This window comes from Myotis myotis, unplaced genomic scaffold (genome assembly GCF_014108235.1).
Source record: "Myotis myotis isolate mMyoMyo1 unplaced genomic scaffold, mMyoMyo1.p scaffold_m19_p_5, whole genome shotgun sequence".
Taxonomy (NCBI): Eukaryota; Metazoa; Chordata; class Mammalia; order Chiroptera; family Vespertilionidae; genus Myotis; species Myotis myotis.
Window position 1 is genome coordinate 109,188,779 of NW_023416357.1, and position 27,260 is coordinate 109,216,038.

A 27,260-nucleotide genomic window follows, 5' to 3' on the forward strand; every position below is an offset into this window, starting at 1 on the left:
ATTAGTATTGGGGGGACAGGCTCCTCTGTGCTGAAACAGGTCAGTGGTTGACTGATTGGAATGTAAGTTGTGTACTCAAAACTGAGGAGCTGTGAGTGAGAGGGAACCTATTGTCAAGCCCCATAGATATTGCTGTAATCAAAGAAAAAATTCTTCCTAAACGACATATCCTTCCATTTCTTACAGGAAATTCAGTTCTGTTATAATCTGTACGACTGTTGTATATGTGGTCTGTCATTTACCGAAACATCATATGTGGCACATTAACTGTAATAGGACAGAACACAGGTAGAATCTATAGGTAGTAAAAAAGTGATTGACAATACCACCACTGATTCAGGGAATGAGCACGAATGCATAACTCCTGCTTGGCTTATTATGCAGGGGCTCAAGTCTTCCTCACCAGGCATAATACCACTTCTTGGAGAAGACTGCAAAAGAATGTGCTTGGTCCACACACTCTGTTTCCTTTTGTGTAAGGCCAACACCTAAAGTTAGGGAATGAGTCTGGAAGCTCTTTTGGTAAAGTTCTACCACTTCAGGCAGAGCTAAAATGATTAACACAGTTCAAAGTTCATGTTTAAACAGAAGTTTAACCAAGGAATGTTCTAAAACCAAACAAATCCCATTTGTGATAATCACCAGCAGTCAAACTCTCTTCAAATTTTATAATCAGAGAAGGAAGACAGGGAGAATCTACTCAAAAGAAGGGAAAATGGTTTAATGATAACTACATTTGTTGCATATTTCCTTGTTTTCTTCAGAAAAAATCTCATTTGAAGGGTCAGGATGATGTGCTGCATTAAATTAGGCAGAAGTCAGCCCATAGAACCTCCCACCCTTCCATCTCCCTACTTTGCTTCAAAGTGAGTGCTGCTAAGATTTTAGAACTGAAGGACTAAGTCTGGGAGAGGGGGAACATTTCAAAGGAGATAAGTGGTTTGCACACTTATACTGTAGTTTTTTACTCTTCTTTTTCTTTAATGAAACTAGAGTGATACCAAGCCCAGCTCCTTCAGATGGCCTAGTGCCTCTCTCTCTTCCTTTCTCTTCCCCATTTCCTTTCTCTCCCTCTCTCCTTCAACTTCTATTTTTCACATATTCAATAAATATTTGCTGTTTTCCAAAAAGCATAGTTTTTCAAATGCCTGGAAAGTAAGTGCTTAACAATTATTATTTTGTTCTCTAGCTCCTTCATCCTCATTTATTTAATATATTTCCTGGAGAAAAGGGAAAGTGTGGAAAGTCCTTACCAAGGAGGTGCATTATGGTATCAACGATGATGCTGAACACAGTTGAAAAGTAGTTAAAGAGGGTGAGTTTGATGTAGGCAGCAGTGCTACTAGAAAACAGGTAGCTTCCCAGGTACATGAGAGGAACAGTAGCCCAACCATACAGCATAAAGATCAGCATTGTGTCCAGAAAGTTGTAGTCTTCCACAAATGCACCCAGTTCGCAGTACTTGAACACTCCCTAAGACAAATGCAGAGTAAGGGCAGGTGAAGGACACAGTGCAACAAGGAGCCAAGCCAGACACTGAGGAGACAGCAAGCACTGCATCATTAGCACATAAAACTACTTATTACTTAAATTAGCTTACCCAGTAAAAAAAGCCTTAGCTTCACCCAGCCAGTTGGCTCAGTGGTTCAGCATCAACTCATGAACCAGGAGGTCACGGTTCCATTCCTGGTCAGGGCACATGCCCAGGCTGCAGGCTCAATCCCCAGTGTGGAGCGTGCAGGAGGCAGCCAATCAATGATTCTCTCTCATCATTGGTGTTCCCATCTCTTTCTCCCTCTCCCTTCCTTTCTGAAATAATAGCTAGTCTTAGCTTATGAGCCTGAACTAAATTACCTCTTCCTCAATAGAGGACTCTCATGAACAGAAGGACTATACTTTTATTTTCTGTTTTCTTCCCCCATTTGGAAAATATTACTTTTTATTCCCTACCCTGATCCCATGATTAAAGTAAAAGTAATTATGTCTGCCTTAAGACCAACTCTGAATTTTCCCAGGAAAACAAATGACCTAGGAAGTAGACTCTTTCTCTACAGATTTTCCCTGGGGCTGCTGTCATATTATGTAACCTCTCTTGCATAACGCCACACGCTTAGACTGCCCCCAAGCCCCTCATATCAAGGGCCACCTTATTCATTTATTTCTTAATCCATTTGCAAATCAGACAAAGAAGCATAACTTTAGATTGCACTAGATTAAGAGGAGGAGAATTGCCAGAGCTTTTAAAGAATTTTCCAGAAATATGTATGATTATAGTTGGTAATTACAGTTTCTCTAAAGATAGCCAGGATGCCTCTTTGGAGCAATCACAGAATTGTTTAGCAAGGCTACTAGCAGAGGAAAAGAAGGATTAAAATAAGAATACCCCTATTAGAACCTTATGATGCTCTTAGAGGTAGTTTCTATTTAAGCAATAGTGTGTAAAGAAAGTATATGTAGAGAATGAGCCAGCTTAGGTGAAAGAACTTGAACAGCTATAACTATAGTTGTTTCCCCCATTCCAATTAAGAGGGTGAAATAAAAAGAATAAATACAGTCAGAAAAATAGCAAGTAACCTAGCAGCTTACTTTGTTCCAAGCCTTATAATGCTTAGAGATGTCTCAGAATCTATTTCAAAGAAAATTTAAATAGCTATTTGGATATATTGGATACATGGAAACACATATCCTATTTTTAGGCAAGGTATGACTCAACATGATAAAAGTGTAAATTCTCCCAAAATTACTCTAAATAGAAATAGAAACAGGTATTTTTGAAATTAGATAATCTAATTTTAAACATTACCTGTAAAAACACACACCATGTCAAGATGGTCAGGAAATTCCACAGAAGATTAATGGGAAAGGTAAGAAAGGTCAATACAGAAAACATAATTAAATGTATTACAAAACTACCATAATCAAAACATATTGGTAATGGAAAATTACAGACACATTAATGGAATAAAGAATATAAAATATACTGAAATGAGTATTAGTTGATATACATTTCAAATCAGTGGGAGTTGGCTGTCAAAAAAAGATGGTAGAACAATGGGTTAGCTACTTAGGGAAAAAAGTGAATACTAACTTGGCTCTTTACTTAAAAATAAATTAATGAATGAGAATGAAATAGCAAAAAATAATACTAGCAAAGTAATCTGTGTCCAATGCATAATGGCCTGATTGAGAGAAAAGGGTAACTCCTGGACAAATTTCCAGAACTGTAAAATGATGAAAATAGTGCATCTGAAGGCTTATGAGAGACATATTTCCAAAGAGACATTGAGCTAGCTATCCAAGTCCTTGGTGAGACCAGTATGAGATGAGCCCTTGTCTACCTCCCCCATGCTGTATCCATGCCTAAAGCATAGACTAGCTTACAAGCAGGAGTTCAATGTTTGCTGAATAAATAATTCTATGTGTGCAGAAAGGTGGGGATATAGTATATCTAACAGTCATCAAGACAGGCACACAGACCGCATGAGAGGGAAGCCTCACCGCACAGCGTCCCTGGTCACATAATACACGAGAAAAGTTACCTGTTCTTCTTTCCTGAGCCTTCCTGCATGGGCTCAGTCATGGGAAAAGGCAGAGGACTTCACTAAACCTCACCAACAATCTCCTGGGGTGGCTGGGAAAACAGTGTTGGGGGAAGATAATGCATCAGGGTTTGGAGTCAGCAACATAGCTTAATCCTTGTCTCTGACATTTGAGCAGTAAAGTCCCCTGCTTTGTGAATCTGACCAGCAGAGAAGGGGTGAAATAGAAATCCTAGCTGCTAGGCAAAATGATAGAATCTTGCCTCCTCTTGTTGAGTCCAAGAATGAGTCCAGTTGGTGGCATTTCATAGAATCAGAGCAGGGTGGAAGAGTATTCCACTGAAAACCAGGGACATTCAAGTCAGATAAGCAAGCAAAGCTAAGAAGCCATATAGACCACACAGTCTGAGAATCATTAAGGGAAATTTTGGGGAGAGAGAGAGAGAGAGAGAGAGAGAGAGAGAGAGAGAGAGAGAGAGAGAAAAAAAAGAGAGAGAAGAGAAGAGAAGAGAAGAGAAGAGAAGAGAAGAGAAGAGAAGAGAAGAGAAGAGAAGAGAGGAAGAGATAGAAGGACAGAGAGAACAAACAAAATAGAGGAGCTGGAGTAAGATGTAGACATGACTTTAACATACATTAGTAGTATATTATCCAGGAAGACTTTGAATGTATAAAAGACAATGAGCTTTGGAATAACCACAACCCGGGTTTGAAACTGTACTATCTGAGTGAAGTTAGGCAGGTAACTTATTTATGTGAGCCTCAGTTTCCTTGTCTATAAATATAATGAATTAACATCATTGTACTATTGAATGATGTAACACATAAAAAACATATGACAAGTAACTTTTCTCATGAGCCATAAATGCCAATATTTGCAGAAGTATTAATAATGGATAGTCTTCTATATAGACCTATTAACTAGGAAAGGATAGCTGGGTGTGTCAGCCAAGCTTCAAGAATCAGGGAAAGAATGGATTCTCGACATGGAGATGAAATTATTCAGGGGTTTTCTGATTGATTCAATGCGCACTGAGTTACACAGGGGAGCTAGTAAAGCCAGAGACTCTGTCTGGAGTAGGTACCCAAGTTCCTGTGGTGAAGAATGAGAGGAGCATCCATTACAGAGGATGGTGATTTTCTCTTGTTACGCTGGCTGGTTGGTGAGCTGTGAGCAGAAGAGACTGGCAGGAGAACACCACTGGAGTCGTGCACTGTTGTGAGACGATGGAAGCCCCACACTGCTCTCTGCATCTTGGGACTCTTCTGTACATACTACTTGCTCACTACACTACCTCACCATCCCTGCCCCAACCAGCCTAGCCCCTGGCCCGTGCTGAGAAGCTGTTCTAGCTGGTGAGATCCTGGTTCTCCTTCAGAACCAATATTAGGCCCTGTGCAATATTCACAAGTTGTTGGAGCCAAATAGATGGAAAGTTTCTCTTTTTTCCTCCAACAACTAATTTTACCATTCTATGGTGGTTTATCCATTATAGTGGCAATTAGCATGCTATTTTATAATGATCTATTTCACTGCTGTATCCATTGCTAAACAGTGAACTATTTGAGGGCTGAGATGTTATCCTATTCGACTTAATTCCCCAGTAACTCTTGCAAAGAAAGGAGCTTTACCTCTTTTACTCCTGTGTTTACCCCTTGTAACTGCATAGCTTCATATCTTCCTCAACTTCAATATGCATACAAAAGAAGTTGCCAACTTCCTTAATGAGCAAAGTCTTTACATTAAAAGCTGCTGTACTATCCTTACATGTACATTCTTTAAGCCACTTTCTCAATGTCTAAAATCAGTTGTCTGAGTCAAAACAAGTTTTGCTTTGCAGACCTAGCCATCTTGAGTTTGAGGTATGAAAGTGTGTGTGTGTGTGGAGGGGGTGGGGTGGGGTGGGGCGTGGGGGTGAATGGTAGCAGGAAGCTTTACTTAGGTCTTGATTCTACCTTGTTTTCTATAGTCCAGTTTTACCAAAGGACACAGCATTGGGAAGTAATATGGGTAGTGAGAGACGAGTGACAAATAATAGTCCATCCTAGAGTTTTTGGTCAGGGCATCATGCTGAGAATTACATAAGAAACCAATTTGAGAGATTTTTCAAAGAAAAATATTTTCTCCAGCTGAAAGAATATGAGGGAGAACATTTCCACAATATATTCTCTGACATAATTAACTTGTAAACTTCTTTACAAGTTTTATTTTAGGATACAATTACTTGATTAGGAATTTCTGGTGGGTGATATAGAAAAATTAGCCTTCATGTAACTTCGGGTAACACTCACCAGCAGTAGGCAGCAGGAAATGAAGTAGTAGATGAGATCCCACAGGAGAGCAGAAAGCCAGTAGGTGAGGACATAGACCCCACTCACAAACTGGATGTGCTTTGCCTTAGTGATTCTCTCAGTCACTGTCTGGAGGCCAAAGCTAGCGACTACAACAGCCATGCCAAATGCCAAATGTAATACTACATGTCTTCCTTCTTTAGGCCTACAAAGGATGAAATAAAAATTCAAATAAATGATGAAATAAAAGTAGAAAATGATGATTTCAGTAGCTATTTTCTTGTAATGGCCAAATTACAAGGGGATATATGAAGACTCAATTCCAATAAAAGGAAAATGGTACGCACACTGCATGAGAAACATAAAGAGGGAGAGGCTGAGGATTGTTGGAGACTTTAATGGAAGCACTGGGGCCAGAGAGTGACATGAAGAGGATGTTGTCTAACACTGCCAGAGATGTTGTAGCTGAATGATATGCCTCATTATTGAACAAAATAGTCAACATTGTTTTGTTTTTCCCAACGTCAATGGAAAAGGCAATAATGGAGAAGTCATTAAACTTTTTAATTCTCAATATGTAATTTGTTACATGACCTAGAAAAAAGAAAGAAATTGGTCAGTGAGTCAACATGTAATAAATCACCTACTTCTTATATTGGAGAAGAAAGACCAAGCATTTTTTTTCCTGTTCTTCTTCCAACTTCTCATAATGGTTAGTTAAATTTTTTGTCTTGATTCTCAATAATTCTACCCCATTGTTACTCTCTACAATCTCACATTATACTCTACAACTTGGAAAAAACCAGTAGGATTCCAAGATGGCTGCAGAGTAGGTGGCAGCTATACTCACTTGACACCAGCCCCAGATTTATAAATTATAGAGCAATCAAACTTGAATAATCAACTGAAGACTAGCTGAACTAAAGTAGTATAACCAAGGATTTACAGAAGAAGCCACATAGAGATTGGTAAGAAGGGTACAGACACAGAAAGGGTTGGCCCTCTCACCTATATGCAGTGGCTGAGAAGCCAGTAAGATATCTATGCTGCAAAACTCGCTTGCCCCCAAGGAGCACGGGATCTCAACCTCATGCCAGGATGCTCAACCCAAAGCAACAGAGAGGGGAATAGGACCCATCTAGTAGTGAAAAATCAGTGGGTATTCAATTCACCTGGGAGAGAAGGAGTCTGCTGAAAATCCAGACGCCATCTTTCAGGCATAAGAACTCCTATTATAGCACCAGCTTAGGGAGTGCATTGTCTGGTCCTCCAATGGCTGGTGAGGACACTCTGTCATGCCCAGGTCCTGTGGAGGGGTCTACAGAATGCATCCAGCAGTGAACTTTGGGGTGCTCTTTTTCTGGGGAGGCTCTTGATGGAGACTCAGAAAATGACTGAACTGTGTGACTTTGGAAAGGGGACCAGTCTCCCCCACCTCTAGCACACAGCTGGCACTGCCCACCCTGCAACATGTCGAATCACATGGCTGACCCTGTCTTTCTGAGTTCAGTTGCACAGGGAATCAGAGGGCTGTGAAGAGCTGGGCCTCTCAAAGCATGTCTCCTGGAAGGGCTTTTGTCCAGGAATCAAATGGGCAGGTGCTGGGTTGTGTGACTACATGATGGAGGAGCCACTCCTCTACCCCCTGCCATCTCAGCCTGTACTATCCTGGAAAGGGGAAAAAGAGCCTGTCCCCCCTCCAACAGGCTTGCAGGCACCACCCTCAATGGGAATATGCTCCTCCAACTCCCTGATTCCCTGCCCTGCTGAGCTCATTTCTAGGGGTTTTGGGAGAAGGGAGAGCTTCTGGGAGCTAGGACATTCATAGTGTGTGTCCCTCAGAAGCTACTGACTGGAACCAGGAGGAAGGTGCTAGGCCCCCTCCTTTAGGATGGGTTGGCATCACCCCCAACAAGAGACTCTTTATTTGTACTCCTGAGCCAGGTGCCTCCACCCAGTGAGTTTGCTCCTGCAGAGGGGACAGCAGGTTGCATCCAACCTGAACCTGCAAGAAGTCCCTTCTGGGAAAGCTGAAGTTGGAGACTGGCAGAAGCTGAGTGGTTAGTGTCTGGAATAAGGTCCACATTCCTCTCATTGATGCCTGACCATATAACCTCCAATAAGGGCCCCCATCTCCTGTACACAGTTGCTCTGTCTTACTGAGTTCACAACCTGTGAAGAGTCTGTGGCTCACAGCTACCCTGGGGTCATCCTACAGTCTTAATTCAAAAGGCTCTGGAGAAAGACCAGGCAACCTCTGGGTGAGGGGGAGTAGCTGACAGGTGAACCTCAGCATCAGATCTTTTATAGATCTGCCTCCAACTCTAAGCTGAAGGAAGTCAACCCTTGTACACAAAGGCCCAGTAGATGGAGCCACAGTGAACAGTGTGGTATCTCCAGACAGGTAGCCCAAGGCCAGGTACCCACAACATCTGACATAAACCTATACCTGAACTCCACCCAAATGGACCCCAAACCAACAAAACTAGTGGTGGGCTTCAGACCACATCAAGTTCAACCCAATTTACCATACAAGTTGCAAAACCAAAGGAAGATTGAGGCAGGTGCCAGACCCTGCTGGGAGCAACACAGCCTTGAAGGGCAGTAACTTGTACACAGGGATTGAGGTTTATCCTTATAGTCAGCCTGTCTGAGGGGTTAACCCCACCCACAAAAGGGTTAAAAGCATTAAAAGCTCAACTACAAGGAGAAACCAAGATGGTGGCATAGGTTAATGCTGGAGTTTGCTGCCTCGAACAACCACTTCAAAAATACAACTAAAAGATGGAACAGACATCACCCAGAACCACAGGAAGGCTGGCTGAGTGGAAGTTCTACAACTAGGAGGAAAGAGAATAGCATACTGAGACTCAGAGGAGGCGCAGTGCTGAAGTCAAATACTAAGGTGTGGAGTGGGCTGGCGGCTAAGGGCATGGTTGTCTGTTTCAATTGGGAGGGAGTCTCAGGCTCTGAGCTCCAGATCCGGGCAAGTCTCTGGGGACCCAGACTCAAATGGGAGAAGCGGGACTGTCTGGCATCGGTTGGAACTCGAGGGCAGCTTTCTCTCCGAGGTTTGCAGCAGTTGCTGGGACACTGAGAGGCAGGGCCTCTGGGGACGGGACTGAGAGCAGCCATAACTGCTCGCTCCTCCCGCCCTGTTGATCCCCTGGGACCCGCCCTGCCCAAGCCCTGCACAGAGGCATTTGCGGGATAGCCTCAGGCAAAGGCTAGATTAGCACCTCCCTAGAGGACAGAAGTTCTCCCACTACAGACACAGCTGATTCTCAAAGCCAGTTGGTCTGGAGGTCAAATACCCCCAGTATTACCTACAACAATCAAGGCTTAACTACAACAAGACTGCACACAAAGACCACAAGGGGGTGCACCAAGAAAGCATAAAAAATGCGGAGACAAAGAAACAGGACACAAATGACAGAAATGGAGGATATAGAGTTCAAAACCACACTTTTAGGTCTCTCAAGAACTGTCTAGAAGCTGCTGATAAATTTAGTAAGGCCCTCAAGAAGACTGGTGAGACCGCCGATAAATGTAGTGAGATCCTCAAGAAATCTAATGAGACCCTCAATGTTGTGATAAAGAACCAACTAGAAATTAAGCATACACTGACTGAAATAAAGAATATTATACAGACTCCCAACAGCAGACCAGAGAAGCGCAAGAATCAAGTCAAAGATTTGAAATGCGAAGAAGCAAAAAACACCCAACCAGAAAAGCAAAATGAAAAAAGAATCCAAAAATACAAGGATAGTGTAAGGAGCCTCTGGGAAAGCTTCAAGCATACCAACATCCGAATTATAGGGGTGCCAGAAGATGAGATAGAGCAAGATATTGAAAACCTATTTGAAGAAATAATGACAGAAAACTTCCCCTACCTGGTGAAAGAAATAGACTTACAAGTCCAGGAAGCGCAAAGAACCCCAAACAAAAGGAATCCAAAGAGGACCACACCAAGACACATCATAATTAAAATGCCAAGGGCAAAAGACAAAGAGAGAATCTTAAAAGCAGCAAGAGAAAAAAAGTCAGTTACCTACAAGGGAGTATCCATACGACTGTCAGCTGATTTCTTAACAGAAACTTTGCAGGCCAGAAGGGAGTGGCAAGAAATATTCAAAGTGATGAATACCAAGAACCTACAACTGAGATTACTTTACTCAGCAAAGCTATCATTCAGAATTGAAGGTCAGATAAAGAGCTTCACAGATAAGAAAAAGCCAGAGGAGTTCATCACACCAAACCAGTATTATATGAAATGCTGAAAGTTATCCTTTAAGAAGAGGAAGAAGAAGAAAAAGGTAAAGATACAAATTATGAACAAAAAATACGCATCTATCAACAAGTGAATCTAAGAATCAAGTGAATAAATAATCTGATGAACAGAATGAACTGGTGATTATAATAGAATCAGGAACATAGAAAGGGAATGGACTGACTATTCTTGGGAGTGAAAGGGGTGTGGGAGATGCGGGAAGAGACTGGACAAAAATCGTGCACCCATGGATGAGGACAGTGGGTGGGGAGTGAGGGAGGAGGGTGGTGTGGGAACTGGGTGGAGGGGAGTCATGGGGGGAAAAAAGAGGAACATATGTAATAATCTGAACAATAAACATTTAATTAAAAAAAAGAATCGAGAGGAAATGAAGAATGACATAGCTGCAATAAAGAACAGAGTGGAAGGTTTCAATAGTAGACTAGAAGAAGCTGAGGACTGAATCAGAAAGTTAGAAGACAGGGTAGAAAAAACCCCCAATCTGAACAGCAATTGGAAAAAACAATTAAAAAGAAGCAGGAGAGTTTAAGGGAGCTTTGGGACAATATGAAATGAAGCAACATCAGCATAATAGGGGTTCCAAAAGGAGTAGAAGCTGAGCAAGGAATAGAAAAACTATTTGAAGAAATAATGACAGAAAACTCCCCTGGCATGGGGGTTGGCGATGGGGCAGGGGAGTCACACAAGTACAGAGAGTCCCAAACAAATATGAACCCAAAAAGACCCACACAAAGGCACATCGTATTTACAACAGTAAATGTTAATGACAAAGAAAGAAAATTAAGAACTGCAAGAGAGAGACAGAATGTTACCTATAAAGAATCTCCCATTAGACTATCAAATGATTTCTCAACAAAAACACATCAGGCCTGAAGAGAATGGAATGAAATATGCAAAGTAATGAAAAGCGAGGGACTGAATCCAAGAATACTCTATCCAGGAAAGCTATCATTCAAAATTGAAGGTGAAATCAGGAGCTTCACAGAGAAAAACAGGCTAAGGGAGTTTATTACCACCAAACCAGCAATGCAGGAAATACTACAGGTACTAGTGTAAAAAAATATGAATAGAAAGAGAAGGAGAAACAGAGACATAAAGGATAAAAATGGCAACAGAAAAGTACCTACCAATAATAACCTTAAATGTAAATGCATTAAATACTTCAATCAAAAGACATGTGGTGGCTGAATGGATAAGAAAATATGACCCATATATATGCTGTCTACAAGAGACACACATAAGAACAAAGGACTCATACAGACAGAAAGTGAAGGGATGGGAAAAATTTTTCCAGGCAAATGGAAATGAAAAAAATGCTGGGGTAGCAAAACTTATATCTGACAGAATAGACCTCAAAGTGAAGCCCATAACAAGAGATAATGAAGGCTACTTCATAATACTAAAAGATTGATACAACAAGAGGATATAACTCTGGTAAACACATATGTACCAATACAGGAGCACCCAAATACATAAAAAAGAAACTTCTGGAAGATATCAAGGGAGAGATCAACAGCAATACAATAATAGTAGCAGACTTTAATACCCAATTGACATCACTGGATAAATCTTCTAGACAAAAAATCAACAAAGAAGCAGGAAGGCTGGGGAGGATTGGTGGGGGATGGAGGGGAGGTAAGAGATCAACTGAAGGACTTGTATGTATGCATATAAGCATAACCAATGGACGCAAGACACTGGGGCGGGGGGTGTGAGGCCATGTGCCGGGGGTTAGGGGAGGCTAGGGGAAAGTCAATGGGGAAAAAAAGGAGACATATATGCTACTAATTGTAATACTTGAAACAATAAAAAAAATCAACAAAGAAAAATTAAACCTAAACTACTCACTAGATCATATGGAACTAATTGATACCTTTAGAACATTTTACCTCAAAGCCATGTAATATACATTCTTCTCAAGTGCACATGGGGTATTTTCAAAGATAGACCACATATGAGGACAATAGCTAAGTCTCTTCAAATTCAAAACGATTGAAATCATATCAAGCATTTTCTCAGATCACAATGGCATCAGATTAGAAATCAAATACAGTAAAAACACTAAAAAACAATAAAATGCATGGAATATAAGTAGCATGCTATTAAACAATGATTGGGTTACAAAAAGATCAAAGAAAAAATAAAAAACATCCTGGAAACAAATGACAATGAAAACACAACAATCCAAAATTGATGGAACACAGTAAAAACAATCCTGAGTTCATAGCACTCGAGGCCTACCTCAAAAAACAAGAAAAACTGGTAAGTTATCTAACCCTAAAACTTAAAGAATTAAAAAGAGAGCAACAAGAAAATCCCAGAGTAATTGGAAAGGAAGGAAATTATAAAGATCAGAGAAGAAATAAATAACATAGAGACAAACAACAACAAAAAACCAATTCAGAAGATCAAAAGAACCAAGAGCTGGTTCTTTGAAACAATAAACAAGATTGATGAACTTCTAGCAGGCTCACCAAGAAGAAAAGAAAGAGGACCCAAATAAACAAAATCAGAAATGAAAGAGGTGAAGTAACAACCAGTGGGGAGGAGGGGGACGAGTGAGATCAACCAAAGTACTTGTATCTATATAAGCATAACCAATGGACACAGACAATAGGTGGGACACAATCAATGCCTGGGCTGGGGGCAGGGTGGGCTGGGAGAGGACAATGGGGGAAAAGTGGACATATATAATACCTTCAACAATAAAGAATTAAAAATAAGAAGTACAAATTAGCAGGTACAGAATAGTCATGGGAATGTAAAGTACAGCATAGGAAATATAGTAAACTAGAGGCCCAGCTCACGAAATTCATGCACAGGTATGGTCCCTAGACCTGGCCTGTGATCAGGGCCATCTTCCCTGGCTGCCCACAGCCGGCCCCACCCTCTGCCCTTGGTTCCCCTTTCACTATCAGGTGATTGGTGCCTGACGGCTGGGGGAAGGGACTGAGAGGTCAGCTGTTCCTGCCTGCTCGCAGGCCCCACCCCCACTGTGGGTCGCCCTCTGTGTGTGGCCTGGCGCCACCCATTCCCTGCCACCCATCCCCATTCTTCTTTTGCCATCAGGCGATTGGAGCCTGCCAGCTGGGGAAAGGGACCAAGAGGTGGTCAGTGCACCTCAATAGTGACTGGTCCAGAGGTCTTCTGGTTCTTCTGTCTTTAGGGTCAATTTGCATATTACCCTTTTCTTATATAGGACTAGAGGCCTGATGCACAGGTGGGAACCAGCTGGCCTGCCCGGATAGGGGCCTCAGATCCAGTGGGTGGAATCTGCTGGGGCGGGGATAGCCTTGGGAAGGGGATGCGGGAAGTTTGTAGGCTGGCCATGCCCCTGATTTGGGTGGGGGTCCCCGCTGGGGGGGAAAGGCTAGCCTGGGTAAAAGGCTGCTGGCGGTTTACAGGCTGGCCATGCTCCCAATCGGGGTGGGGGTCTCTGATGGGGGTCAAGGCTGGCCTGGGTGAGGGGCTGCAGTGTTCTGGTCTCTGGTCATTCTGGTCATGACAGTGTTAAGGTCGCTGGCTTTCTATATCCTATGTAATAAAAAGGTGATATGCAAATTAACCCTCGCAAGATGGCTGCCTATGACCAGGCTGGCAGGGAGGTTAGTGAGGGACAACCAAACGACTGAACAAGCAGGCTGTGTGGGGCAACCAGGCCTGCAGGGGGGTGAGGGATGACCAAATGACTGAACAGCAGGGTGCATGGGGCGACCAGGCTGGCGGGGAGGCTGTGAGGGGTGACCAGGCCAGCAGGGGGTGGCAGTAAGGGGTGACCAGGCCAGCAGGGAGGGGGCAGTTGGGGGCAACCTGGCTGGCAGTGGGGGACAGTTAGGGGAGACCAAGCCGGTGGGGGGGCAGTTAGGGGCAATCAGGCTTGCACACAGAGGCAGTGAGGAGTGATTAGGCAGGTAGGCAGGTGAGTGATTATGAGCCAGTGGTCCAGGATTGTGAGAGGGATGTCTGACTGATGGTCAGACAGCCGGACATCCCCTGAGGGGTCCCAGATTGGAGAGGGTGCAGGCTGGGCTGAGGACACCCCCCTGCCGGCCCCTGTGCATGAATTTCGTGCACTGGGCCTCCAGTATATAGATAATATTATAATTTCTTTGTATGGTGTTAGATGGTACTAGATTTATTGGGATGATCACTTTGTAAGTTATATCAATGTCTGGGTTGCTGTGCACCTGAAACTATACTGTACCTCAACTCTAATAGAAAAATAAAAATATTAAAAATGAAAATATATCAATACAACTGTATAAAAATAAATGAAATGAAAGAGGCATTATAACAACTGACACCCAGAAATATAAAGGATTGTAAGAAAATACTATGAACAACTATATGCCAACAAACTGGACAACATGGGTGAAATGGGGAAATTTCTAGAAACATATAATCTTCCAAAACTCAATTAGAAAGAATCATAAAATTGGAATAGGCTAATAACAACTAATAAAATTAAAAAAGTAATGAAAAACTCCCAGCACACAAAAGTCCTGGACCAGATGGGTTTACAATTGAATTTTGCTAAAAATTGCAAGAAGAATTAACTTCCATTCTCCTCAAACTGTTCCAGAAAATTCAAAGGGATGGAAAACTCCCAAGCTACTTTTGTGAGGCCAGCATTATCCTAACCCCAAAACACTACAAAGAAAAAATTCTAGGCCAACAATTCTGATGAACATAGATGCTAAAATCCTCAACAACATTAGCAAATCATATCCAGCAATATATTAAAAAGATTGTATACTATGACCAAGGGGGATTTATTCCAGGAATGCAAGGCTGATATAATATTTGCAAATCAATAAGTGTGATGTATCACATAAACAAAATTAAGGATAATGATTACATGATCATCTCAATAGACATAAAAAGCATTAGACAATATCCAGCACCCATTTTTGATAAAAACTCTCAGGAAAGTGGCAATAGAGGAAACGTACCTCAACATAACAAAAGCCATATATGACAAACCTACAGCCAATATCATGCTCAAATGGCAAAAACTAAAAACTTTTCCCTTAAGAATAGGAACAAGACAAATCTATGTACTTTCACCACTCTTATTCAACATAGAACTGGAAATATTAGCCATAGCAATCTGGTAAGAAGAAAAAAGAAAAGGCATCCAAATTGGAAAGGAGGAAGTAAAACTGTCATTACTGTTGATAGTATTACAGGTCTCTCCAGTTCCCACCCCTATCCCCCTTTATCTCCTCCCAGTCCATACCCATTCCTCTAGGTCTTCACCACCCTATTGCCTGTGTCCATGGGATATACCTATATGTATATAAATTCTTTCTTTTATCTCTTCTCGTCCCCCTACCCCAACATCAAGCTATGTCAGTCTGTTCCATACCTCCTTGTTTTGGGTCTTATTTTATTGGTAAATTCATTTTGTTCATTAGATTCCACAAATAAGTGAAATCATGTGATATTTGTCTTTCTCAGATTGGCTTATTTCACTTAGTGTGATATTCTCCGGGTTCAACCATGCTGCCCCAAAGGGTAATATATACTTTTTTTTTTTTTTTACAGTTGCATAGTATTCCATTATGTGAATGTCCCACAGCTATTTTATTTCTTCATGTACTGATGGGCACTTGGGCTGTTTCCAAATCTTAGCTATCCTATATAATAAAAGCCTAATATGCTAAATGTCTAGTCATCCGGTCATCCGTTCAACCAAAGTGTAATCTACATATATAAAAGCAAAGTGTCCCCTCAGGAGTTCGACCGACCGGGAGTTCGATTGCTCACTATGACGTGCACTGACCACCAGATGGCAGCTGGGAAAGGGAGGCCCCAGCTAGCAGCCGGCAGCCACTAGGGACCTGAACCATGCACGAATTTTGTGCACTGGGCCTCTAGTATGCTAATGATATGCTAAGGCCGCTCAACCGCTCACTATGACATGCACTGACCACCAGGGGCAGAAAGTCAACTGGTCGACCAGTCGCTATGATGTGCACTGACCACTGGGGGAAGATTCTCAACACAGGAGCTGTCCCCTGGTGGTCAGTGTGCTCTCACAGGAAAGCACCGCTCAGCCAGAAGCCAGGCTCATGGCTGGTGAGCACAGCGGTGGTGGCGGGAGCCTCTCCCACCTCTGCAGTAGTGCTAAGGATGTCCAACTGATGGCTTAGGCCAGCTCCCCAGGGATGAACTAATTATAACAATGGTCAATTGTTATAAGCCATTAGCCAGACATCCTTCGAGGGCTCCCGGACTGCGAGAGGGTGCAGGCCAGGCGGAGAAACCCCCCGAGTGAATTTTATGCACTGGGCCTCTAGTTGTAAATAATGCTGCTATGAACATAGGGGTGGGTGCATATATGCTTTCTGATTGGTACTTTGGGATTTTTAGTACATATTCCCAGAAGTGGGATTGCTGGGGCAACAGAAGTTCCATTTTTAATTTTTTAGGAAACTCCATACTCTTTACCACAGTGGCTATACCAATCTATATTCCCACCAAAAGTGAACTAGTGTTCCCTTTTCTCCACATCCTTGCCAGCACTTGTTGTTTGTTGATTTTTTTATGATAGCCATTCTGACAGGTGTGAGGTGATATCTCATTGTGGTTTTAATTTGCATTCCTCTGATTAGTGACTTTGAGCATTTTTTCATATGTCTCTTGACCATTTGTATGTCCACTTTGGAGAAATGTCTATTCATTTCCATTTGTTTCAATCTTCCTCTGCTTCTTTTTTCAATATCCTATTCTTTTCCAATTGAAGTTCTTTTACCTCCTTGGTTAAGTTTATACCTAGGTATCCTTTTTTCTTTTTCTCTTTTGGTTGCAATGGTAAATGGGATTTTTTTTTTTAGTTTCTCTTTCTGAGTGTTTATTATTGGTGTATAAAAATGCCATCAATTTCTGGATGTTAATTTTGTATCCTGCTACATGCCAAATTCATTTATTAAGTCTAATAGTTTCCTGGTGGAGTCCTTAGGATTTTCTATGTACAACATCATGTCAGCTGCAAATAATGACAGTTTTACTTTCTCCTTTCCAATTTGGATGCCTTTTATATTTTCTTCTTGTCTGATTGCTGTGGCTAGGACTTCCAGCACTATGTCAAACAGGAGTGGTGAAAGTGGGCATCCCTGTCTTGCTCCTATTCTTAGGGGAAATGGTTTTAGATTTTGCCCATTGAGTATGATGTTGGCTGTAGGTTTGACATATATGGCTTTTATTGTGTTAAGGAATGATTCCTCGATTCCCACTTTTCTGAGAGTTTTTAGCAAGAAAGGGTGATGAATTTGTCAAATGCTTTTTTGGCACCTATTGATATGATCATGTAATTTTTATCTTTCAATTTTATGTGATATATCACATTTATTGATTTGAGAATATTGTATCCCTGGAACAAATCCCACTTGCATCCCTGGAACAAATCCCACTTGATCATGGTGTATGATCTTTTTAATATATTGCTGGATCCGATTTGCTAATATTTTGTTGAGGATTTTAGCATCTATGTTTGTTAGGGATATTGGCCTGTAACTTTCTTTCTTTGTAGTGTCTTTATTGGGTTTTGGAATTAGGATAATGTTGGCTTTGTAAAAAGAGCTTTGAAGTATTCCTGCCTCTTGAATTTTTTGGAATAGTTTGAGGAGAGCAGGCGTTATTTCGTCTTTGAATGTTTGGTAAATTTCTCCTATAAATCCATCTGGTCCAGGACTTTTTATTTTGGCTGGGAGTTTTAAAATTACTGTTTCAATTTCCTCAGTTGTTATCAGCCTACTCAGGTTTTCAGATTCTTCTTGATTGAGTTTTGGGAGGTTGTATGTTTCTAGGAATTTGTCCATTTCACTCAGGTTATCCAATTTGTTGGCATAAAGTTGTTCATAGTATTTGCTTACAATCCTTTGTATTTCTGTGGTGTCTGTTGTTATATCACCACTTCTTTTATTTCTGATTTTATTTATTTGGGTCCTCTCTCTTTGTTGCTTGATGAACCTGGCTAAGGGTTCAACAGTCTTATTTATCTTTTCAAAGTACCAGCTCTTGGATTCATTGATCTTTTGTACTGTTTTTCTATGTCATTTATTTCCACTCTGATCTTTATTATTTCCTTCCTTTTAGTTCCTCTGGGCTTTTATTGCTGTTCTCTTTCTAATTCACTTAGTTGTAGAGTTGGATAGTTTATTAGTGCTTTTTCTTGTTTCTTAAGGTAGGCCTGAAATGCTATGGACTTTCCTCTTAGGTCTGCTTTCACAGTGTCCCATAGGTTTTGTCTGGTTGTGTATTCATTTTCATTTGTTTCTAAGAAGTTTTTAATTTCTTGCTTAATCTCATTGGTAAGACATTCATTGTTTAAAACATTCTATTTAGCCTCCATTAATTTGAGTGTTTTGAGTTTTTTTTAAGTGTAGTTGATTTCTAACTTCACATCATTGTGATCCCAGATGATGCTTGGTATTATGTCAATCTTCTTGAATTTGTATATACTTGTTTTGTTCCCTAATGTGTGGTCTATCTTTGAGAATGTTCCATGTGCACTTCAGAAGAATGTATATTCTGTTGCTTTGGGGTGAATGTTCTGTAAATATCAGTTAGATTCATCTGATCTAGTGTGTCACTTAAGGCCTGTTTCCTTGTTGATTTTTTTTGGGGTGTCTGGAAGATCTATCCAGTGGTGTCAGTGGGGGTGTTAAAGTTCCCTACTATAACTGTATTGCTGTTAATATCTCTCTTAAAGTTCATCAAGAGTTTTTTTTCTTTAATGAACTTGGATGTTCCTATATTGGGTGAATATATGTTTACAAGTGTTATATTTTCTTGTTGAATCATTCCTGTTAGTAATATGTAGTGGCTTTGTCTCTTGTTATGGCCTTTGTTTTGAAGTCTATTTTGTCTGATATTAGTATTGCTACCCCAGCTTTTTTTTTCCTTTCCATTTGTATGGAATACATTTTCCCACCCTTTCACTCTCAATCTGTGTCTATCTTTTGTTCTGAGGTGTGTCTCTTGTAGACAGTATATAGAGGGGTCATGTTTTCTTATTCAGTTAGTCACCCTATGACTTTTGACTAGAGCATTTAATCCCTTTACATTTAAGGTTATCATTGATAGTTTTTTTTTTTATTGCCATTGTCATTTTCTTTATGCCGATGATTCTCTCTCTTCCTTTTCTTCGTCTTCTTAAAGCAGTCTCTTTAACCTTTCTTGTATTGCTGGTTTGGTGGTAATGTACTCCTTTTACTTTTTGTTTGTCTGGAAAACTTTTTATTTCACTGTCTATTTTTAGCCTTGCTGGAAACAGTGGTATTGGATTTAGGCCCTTGATTTTCATTACTTTGATTACTTCCTGTCACTCCCTCCTGGCCCGAAGTGTTTCTATTGAGAAGTCAGCCAACATTCTAATAGGAGCTTCTTTGTAGGTAATTTTATCTCTCTCTTGCTGTCTTTAAGATTCTTTCTTTGTTTTTAACATTTATCATTTTGATTATGATGTGTCTAGGTGTGGGTCTCTTTGGGTTCATCTTGATTGGGATTCTCCTGAACCTGTGTGACATTTTCCTTCATCATGTTGGGGAAGTTTTCTATCATTATTTATTTAAACAGGTTCTCTGTTCCTTGCTCACCTTTTCCCCTTCTGCAATTCCTATAATGTGGATGTTGTTATGTTTCATGTTGTCCCGAGCTCCCTTAAGCTATCTTCCTGCTTTTTAATTCTTTTTTCTATTTGCTGCTCTAATTAGGTATTTACTTCTACCTTGTATTCCAAATCACTGATTCAATTCTCTGTTTCATCCAGTCTACTTTTAATACCAACCAGTGTGTTCTTGATGTCAGATATAGAACTCTTCATTTCTGTCTGGTTCTTGTTCATGGCCTCTATTTCCTTTTTTATGGCTGTTCTAATTTGAACTAATTTCCTTAAGCATGTTTATTGCTTTGAACTCTATATCTGATAGTTTGCTTGTTTTTGCTTAATTAATTTAGTTCTTTTTTTCTGGAGATTCCTTCTTTTCATTCATTTGAGTGTTATTTCTTTGTCTCCTCATTTTAGCTGTCTCTCTGTATTTGCTTCTATATATTAGAAAGAACTGCCATGCCTTCCATCTTTGTGGGATGGCCTTATGAAGAAAGTGTCTTGAGGCATGCAATGGTGCAGACTCTGTTCACCTGAGCTGAATGCTCTAGCAATGCCCCTTGTGTGCATTATTTGGGCTCTACTGTTGTAATTGGGACTTGATTGTTGATGTCCCAATTGTGGGAGAGATCTCCCCTTTGACTTACCATAGTGAGGTTCAACCCCAATGTCATTGTGCCAGCTGTTATACAGGTGTCACATTCTCTCCCTTACTCCAGTCCTGCCAGCCACCATGTTCAGATTTTCTATTTTCATTTTGATGGTGGTTTCTTTTGCTGTGCAGGAGCTTGTTAGCTTGATATAATCCCATTTATTTATTTTTCCTTGTTTTCCTTGCCCTCGGAGATATATCAACACAAATATTGCTATGAGCAATGCTTGAGATTTTATTGCCTAAGTTTTCTTCTAGAATTTCTATGATTTTGTGCCTTACAGTTGTGTTTTTTCCATTTTGAGTTTATTCTTTTGTGTGCTGTAAGTTGGCTGTCCAGTTGCAATATTTGCATGTACCTGCCCAATTTTCCCAACACCATTTATTGAAGAGACGGAATCTACACCATTGTATGCTCTTGCCTTCTTTGTCAAATACCAAGTGACCATAAACACATGGGTTTACTTCTGGGCTATTTGTTCTGTCCCATTGATCTATGTGCCCGTTTTTATGCTGATACCAGGCTATTTTGATTACAATGGCCTTACAATATTAGGTATTGTGATACCTTCAACTTTGTCCTTCTTTCTCAAAATTGCTGAGACTATATAAGGTCCTTTTGTTTTTATATTAATTTTTGGAATATTTGTGCTACATCTGTGAAATATGCCATTGGTATATATATTTTAAATTTTGTTTTATTGATTAAAATATTACAAAGAGTAGTACATATGTCTCCTTTTTCTCCCCACTTGACCTTCCCCCGGGCTCCCCTACCCCCCAGTGTCTTGTGTCCTTGGTTATGCTTATATGCATGCAAACAAGTCCTTTGGTTGATCTCTTACCCGCCCCCCCCCCCCAATCCTCCATGGCCTTCCTGCTGTATTTTGACAGTCTGTTCAATGCTGCTCTGCTTCTGTATCTTTTTTTGTTCATCAGTTTATAATGGTCTTTATTATCATTAAATGAGTAAGATCATGTGGTATTTTTCCTTCATTGACTGGCTTATTTCACTTAGCATAATGCTCTCCAGTTCCATCCATGCTGTTGCAAATGGTAAGAATTCCTTCTTTTTTACAGCAGGATAGTATTCCATTGTGTAGATGTACCACAGTTTTCTAATCCATTCATCTGTTGATGGGCACTTAGGCTGTTTCCAAATCTTAGCTATAGTAAATTATGCTGATATTAACATAGGGATGCATATATCGTTTCTGATTGGTGTTTCTGGTTTCTTGGGATATATTCCTAGAAGTGGGATCATGGGGTCAAATGGGAGTTCCATTTTTAACTTTTTGAGGAAACTCCATACTGTCTTCCATAGTGGCTGCACCAGTCTGCATTCCCACCAGCAGTGCACGAATGTTCCTTTTTCTCTGCATCCTCTCCAGCACTTGTTGTTTGATGATGATAGCCATTCTGACAGGTGTGAGATGGCACCTCATTGTTGTTTTGATTTGCATCTCTTGGATGGTTAGTGACTTTGAGCATGTTTTCATATGTCGCTTGGCTTTCTGAATGTCCTCTTTTGAGAGGTGTCTATTTAGGTCCTTTGCCCATTTTTTAATTGGATTGTTTATCTTCCTTTTGTTAAGTTGCATGAGTTCCCTATAAATGTTGGAGATTAACCCTTATCAGTGATAACATTGGCAAATATGTTCTCCCATGCAGTGGGATTTCTTGTTGTTTTGTTGATGGTTTCTTGTGCTGTGCAGAAGCGTTTTATTTTGATGTAGTCCCATTTGTTTATTTTCTCCTTAGTTTCCATTGCCCTAGGAGCTGCATTGTTAAATATATTGCTATGACATATGTCTGATATTTTGCTGCCTATGGCTTCTTCTAAGATTTTTATGGTTTCCCATCATACATTTAAGTCCTTTATCCATTTTGAGTTTATTTTTGTGTATGGTGTAAGTTGGTGGTCTAGTTCCATTTTTTTTTTGCAAGTATCTGTCCAATTTTCCCAACACCATTTATTGAAGAGACTGTCTTGACTCCATTGTATAGTCTTGCCTCCTTTGTCAAATATTAGTTGAGCATAATGGCTTGGGTCAATTTCTGGGTTCTCTGTTTTGTTCCACTGGTCTATATGTCTGTTCTGGTGCCAGTACCAGGCAGTTTTGAGAATAATGGCTTTGTAGTATAGCTTGATATATGGGATTATGATCCCTCCAACTTTGTTCTTTCTCAAGATTGCTGCAACTATTTGGGGTCTTTTTTAAAATTCCAGATGAATTTTTGGAGAATTTGTTCTAGGTCTTTGAAGTGTACTGTTGGTATTTTAGTGGGGATTGCATTGAATTTATAGATTGCTTTGGGTATTCGGGACATTTTAATGATGTTGATTCTACCAATCCATAAACATGGTATATTCTTCCATTTGCTCATGTCTTCCTCTATCTCTTTTTTCAGGGTTCTGAAATTTTCTGAGTACAGGTCCTTTATCAAGTTTATTCCTAGGTATCTTAATTTTTCTGTTGCAACGGTAAATGGGATTTCTTGGAAGATAAATAACTCGATCAAAAAATGGGCAAATGACCTAAATAGACACTTTTTGAAAGAGGACATTCAGAAAGCCAAGACACATATGTAAACATGCTCAAAGTCACTAATCTTCTGAGAGATGCAACTCAAAAGGACAAGGAGGTACCACATCACCCCTGTCAGAATGGCTATCATCAACAAATCAACAAATGATAAGTGCTGGAGAGGATGTGGAGAAAAAGGAACCCTTCTTCACTGCTGGTAAAATACCGACTGGTGCAGCCACTGTGGAGAACAGTATGGCGTTTCCTCAAAAAATTAAAAATGGAACTGCCATTTGACCCAGTAATACCACATCTAGGAATATATCCCAAGAAAACAGAAACACCAATCATAAAGGATATATGTACCCCTGTGTTCATAGCAGCACAATTTACAATAGCTAAGATTTGGAAACAGCCCAAATGCCCATCAGCAGATGAGTGGATAAAAAACTGTGGTACATCTACACAAATGGAATACTATGCTGCTATAAAAAAGAAGGAATTCTTACCATTTGCAACAGCATGGATGGAACTGGAGAGCATTATGCTAAGTGAAGGAAGCCAGTGAGTGAAAGAAAAATACCACATGATCACACTCATCCTATCTAATAATAGCCAAACATGGTAATTGACTGTACCTTTGCTACGCCTCCTATGGGCTAATCAGCACGATATGCGAATTAACCACCAACAAAGATGGCGGCTAATTTGCATACTGCAGGCAGGGCCAGACAGCGTGAACTGCCAGCGCGCTGCCACCCAGGGCAGGCTGGCCTCTCCGGGATCCCATCAGCGGGTCCTGGGGTGGCAAGGCACGCCCACCCCAGAAAGCCCCAGCAGCCGGCTATGCCTTGCTGCCCTGGGACCCGAGATTGGTGGGTCCCGGGGCGGCAAAGCATGCCCGCCCCAGAAGCCACAGAAGCCGCTTGATATGGTAGTAACTCTATCAGTAAGCACTCTGAAAGTCAGTGGCATAAATGCATCAATTAAAAGACAGATTATGAGGGTGAATCAAAAACAAAACTCACTTTAAATATAAAGACACATATAGATTAAAAGTAAATGAATTAAGCTGCAGCCAGTTTTGCTCAGTGAATAGAGCATTAGCCCATGGATTGAAGGGTCTCAGGTTCGATTCCAGTCAAGGGCATGTACCTCAGTTGCTGGCTTGATCCCCAGTCCCTATCAAAGCATGTGCAGGAGGCAACCAATCAATGTGTCTCCCCCTTTCCCTTCACTCTCTCTAAAATTTAATGGAAAATATCCTTGGGTGAAGATTAACAAAAACAAAGTAAATGGATTAAGTGACATTAAAGAGATTATAAAAAAAATATATTCCAAATTTTTTTAGTTGTATAATGGTTATGTTTAAATTATTAACACCTAAGAAATTGGGTGAAGGGTACATATAATATGCTGTAGTATTTTATAGTTTTTTTACATGTATAAGATTATTTCAAATTAAAATATTAAAAAATTAAAAATTAATAAAGTATTAATTGAAATGTGTATGCATTACATGAAAAATCTCCTAATTGCTTCTAGCATAATTTATTAAATTGTGCTAAAATTTACAAGGGTTCAATTAAAAAATATCTTAATTCTAAATGATATAATACAACATATATAATAGTGTAGTTATAAGCACTTATCTGAAAATAAAAATTTAAAGAAGTGAATTTAAAGGGATTAGCCAAAGAAAATATATGCACAACCCATGGACACAGACAACAGTATGGTGATGGCCAGAGAGAAGTGGGGGGCAAGAGCTGGGTAGAAGGGGCAAAGGGGGGGAAATAGGGACATCCTATATAATAATAATAAAAGGCTAATATGCACATTGACCGAACAGCAGAATGACTGGTTGCTATGATGCGCACTGGCCACCAGGGGGCAGACACTCAATGCAGGAGCTGCCCCCTGGTGGTCAGTGCACTTCCATAGGGGGAGCACCACTCAGCCAGAAGCTGGCTCATGGCTGGCCAGCACAGTGGTGGTGGCAGGAGCCTCTCCCACCTCCGTGGCAGCACTAAGAATGTCCAACTAATGGTTTAGACCCGATCCTTTGGGGGCCTAAGCCTTTAGTCGGACATTCCCTGAGGGCTCCCTGGCTGCCAGAAGGATGTCTGACTGCCAGCTTAGGCCTGATCCCCCGGGGAGTGGACCTAAGTTGACAGGAGGACATCCCCCAAGGGGTCCTGGATTGTGAATGGGCGCAGGCCGGGCTGAGGGACCCTGCCCCCGTGTGCACAAATTTTTGTGCACCGGGCCTCTAGTTTGTGGATAATAAAAAACATAAACTGATGAACAAAAATAGATACAGAGCCAGAGAAGCATCGAACAGACTGTCAAACTACAGCGGAAAGGCTGGGGAGGATTGGGGAGGAGGTAGTAGATCAACTGAAAGACTTGTATGCATGCATATAAACATAACCAATGGACGCAAGACACTGGAAGGGGAGTGAGGGCATGTGCTGGGGGATAGGTGAGGCTGGGGGAAGGTCAATTGGAAAAAAAAAGGATACATATGTACTACTACTTGTAACACTTTAAACAATGAAAACAAAACAAAACAAAAAAAAAACATTTTTACATAATGAGCAGAGGAACTAAATAGAAATTCTCTAAACAGTACATTCAAATGGCCAAGAGACATATGAAAAAATGCTCAACATCACTAATCCTCAGAGAGAGGCAAATTTAAAAAAATCACAAAGATTATAAAACATAGTTACAAATCAGTATGGAAGTATGCAAATATTTCAATAAAAGAATGACTTCATCTTATGTTTTTATTCAGAGACAAACTGTTTATTACAATATACTAGAAAGAGTGGGAAAACTTAAATGCTTCCTTTCAACTTTGCCAATACAATATTTTTGATAAAGCAAAACCAAAAAACCAAAAACAACAACGAGGTACCACCTCATACATGCCAGAATGGCTACCACCAATAAGTCAACAAAATCAAGTGCTGGTGAGGATGTGGAGAAAAGGGAAACCTAGTGCACTGCTGATGGAAATACATACTGGTGGCAGCCACTACTGAAAATAGTAAGGAATTTACTAAAAAAAAAAATTACTTTTTGATCCAGCAATACCAAGTATAAGAATATATCCTAAGAAGCCAGAGACACCGTTCAGAAAGAATGTATGCACCCCAATGTTCCTAGCAGCTTTATTTACAATAGTTAAGATCTGGAAACAGGCCAAGTGCCCATCAGTCGGTGATTGGATAAAAAAATCAGTGGGACATTTACACACTTGAATACTATGCATGTGTAAAAAAAAAAAAAAAGTCTTAACCTTTGAGACAGCATGAAGGGACTTGGAATGCATTATGCTAAGTGAAATAAGCCAGTCAAAGACAAATACCACATGATATCTCATTTATATGTGGAATATAATAAAAATAAACTATGAACAAAATAGAGCCAGACATGGAAACATGCAAAGACTGAGGATTCTCAGAGGGAAGTGGCAGGGGATAGGAAGAGATCAACCAAAGACTTTATATGCGTACATACATAACCCAGGACACAGACAATAGTGCAGTGAAAGTGTGGGGAGAGGTTGAGAGTGCACTGAGACAGTCAATGGGTGGGGGAAGGGGACATTTCTAAAACTTTCAATAATAAAGATAAATGAAAAAAGGGGGCCAGCAAAGATGGCTACACTCTAACAGAAGGCTGAGTGCCCTTGCTTCCAGCCTTGGACTGGATTTACAGTTACAATACTGCACAATCAGCATGGAAAAACAAGAGAAACATCGCGGATTGGACATATTTTCACTAAGGAGCACTGAAAAAACAACATAGAAACTGTGAGAGGGGGAGTCATGGAAAGGGGAAGCTCCCCTGGAGCTGGTGCTCAGCTGAGGGGCTGGGGAAATAGTGGCTGCAACTCTCCCTCCCCTGGGGAGTGTGGCTGGCATCCAAATGCAGGGATCTCACACCCTGAGTGATGGAGAGGGAAGGAGGGTAGAGGGATACAGGGGAATAGTCTGCCTGCGAGATGGGGTCATACCTTCCAAGTGAAAGAATGCACCTAATGGCAGCAACCCTGGCAGGAGAGATCACTTTGGGCACTGACTGCTGGAAAGGCTGTGCCATGGTGTGTGGCTGCACCCAGCAGTGACCTAAAGGGAACTCTCGCTGTCCTGTAAGGCATAAAGTATCTAAACTGGGTGGTTCAGCAAAGGGAAAGGGGGCCCTCCCACCACCACAGAGACGAGCTGCTGGCAGGGCGGAGTGGGGAATTTTGATCGGCACAGCAGAGAGGTGAGGTTTCCAGTGGAGTGGAGAATCTTGTCCCCAGCCAACTACACTGGGATCGGCTATGTGGGAG

At 40.9% G+C, this 27,260-nt stretch overlaps 1 protein-coding gene across 1 annotated transcript in view; it reads right to left on the reverse strand.

Annotated features, from left to right (window-relative positions):
• The window catches only part of LOC118656595 (ATP-binding cassette sub-family A member 3-like), a 343,556-nt gene that overhangs the window by 49,754 nt on the left and 266,542 nt on the right, over nt 1-27,260 (reverse strand). The window contains exons 20-22 of the mRNA XM_036310023.1: nt 6,176-6,422; nt 5,829-6,033; nt 1,254-1,473 (exon numbers count right to left, since the gene is read on the reverse strand). Of these exons, the coding sequence (XP_036165916.1) occupies nt 1,254-1,473; nt 5,829-6,033; nt 6,176-6,422 (672 nt within the window). The remainder of the gene's footprint in view (nt 1-1,253; nt 1,474-5,828; nt 6,034-6,175; nt 6,423-27,260) is intronic.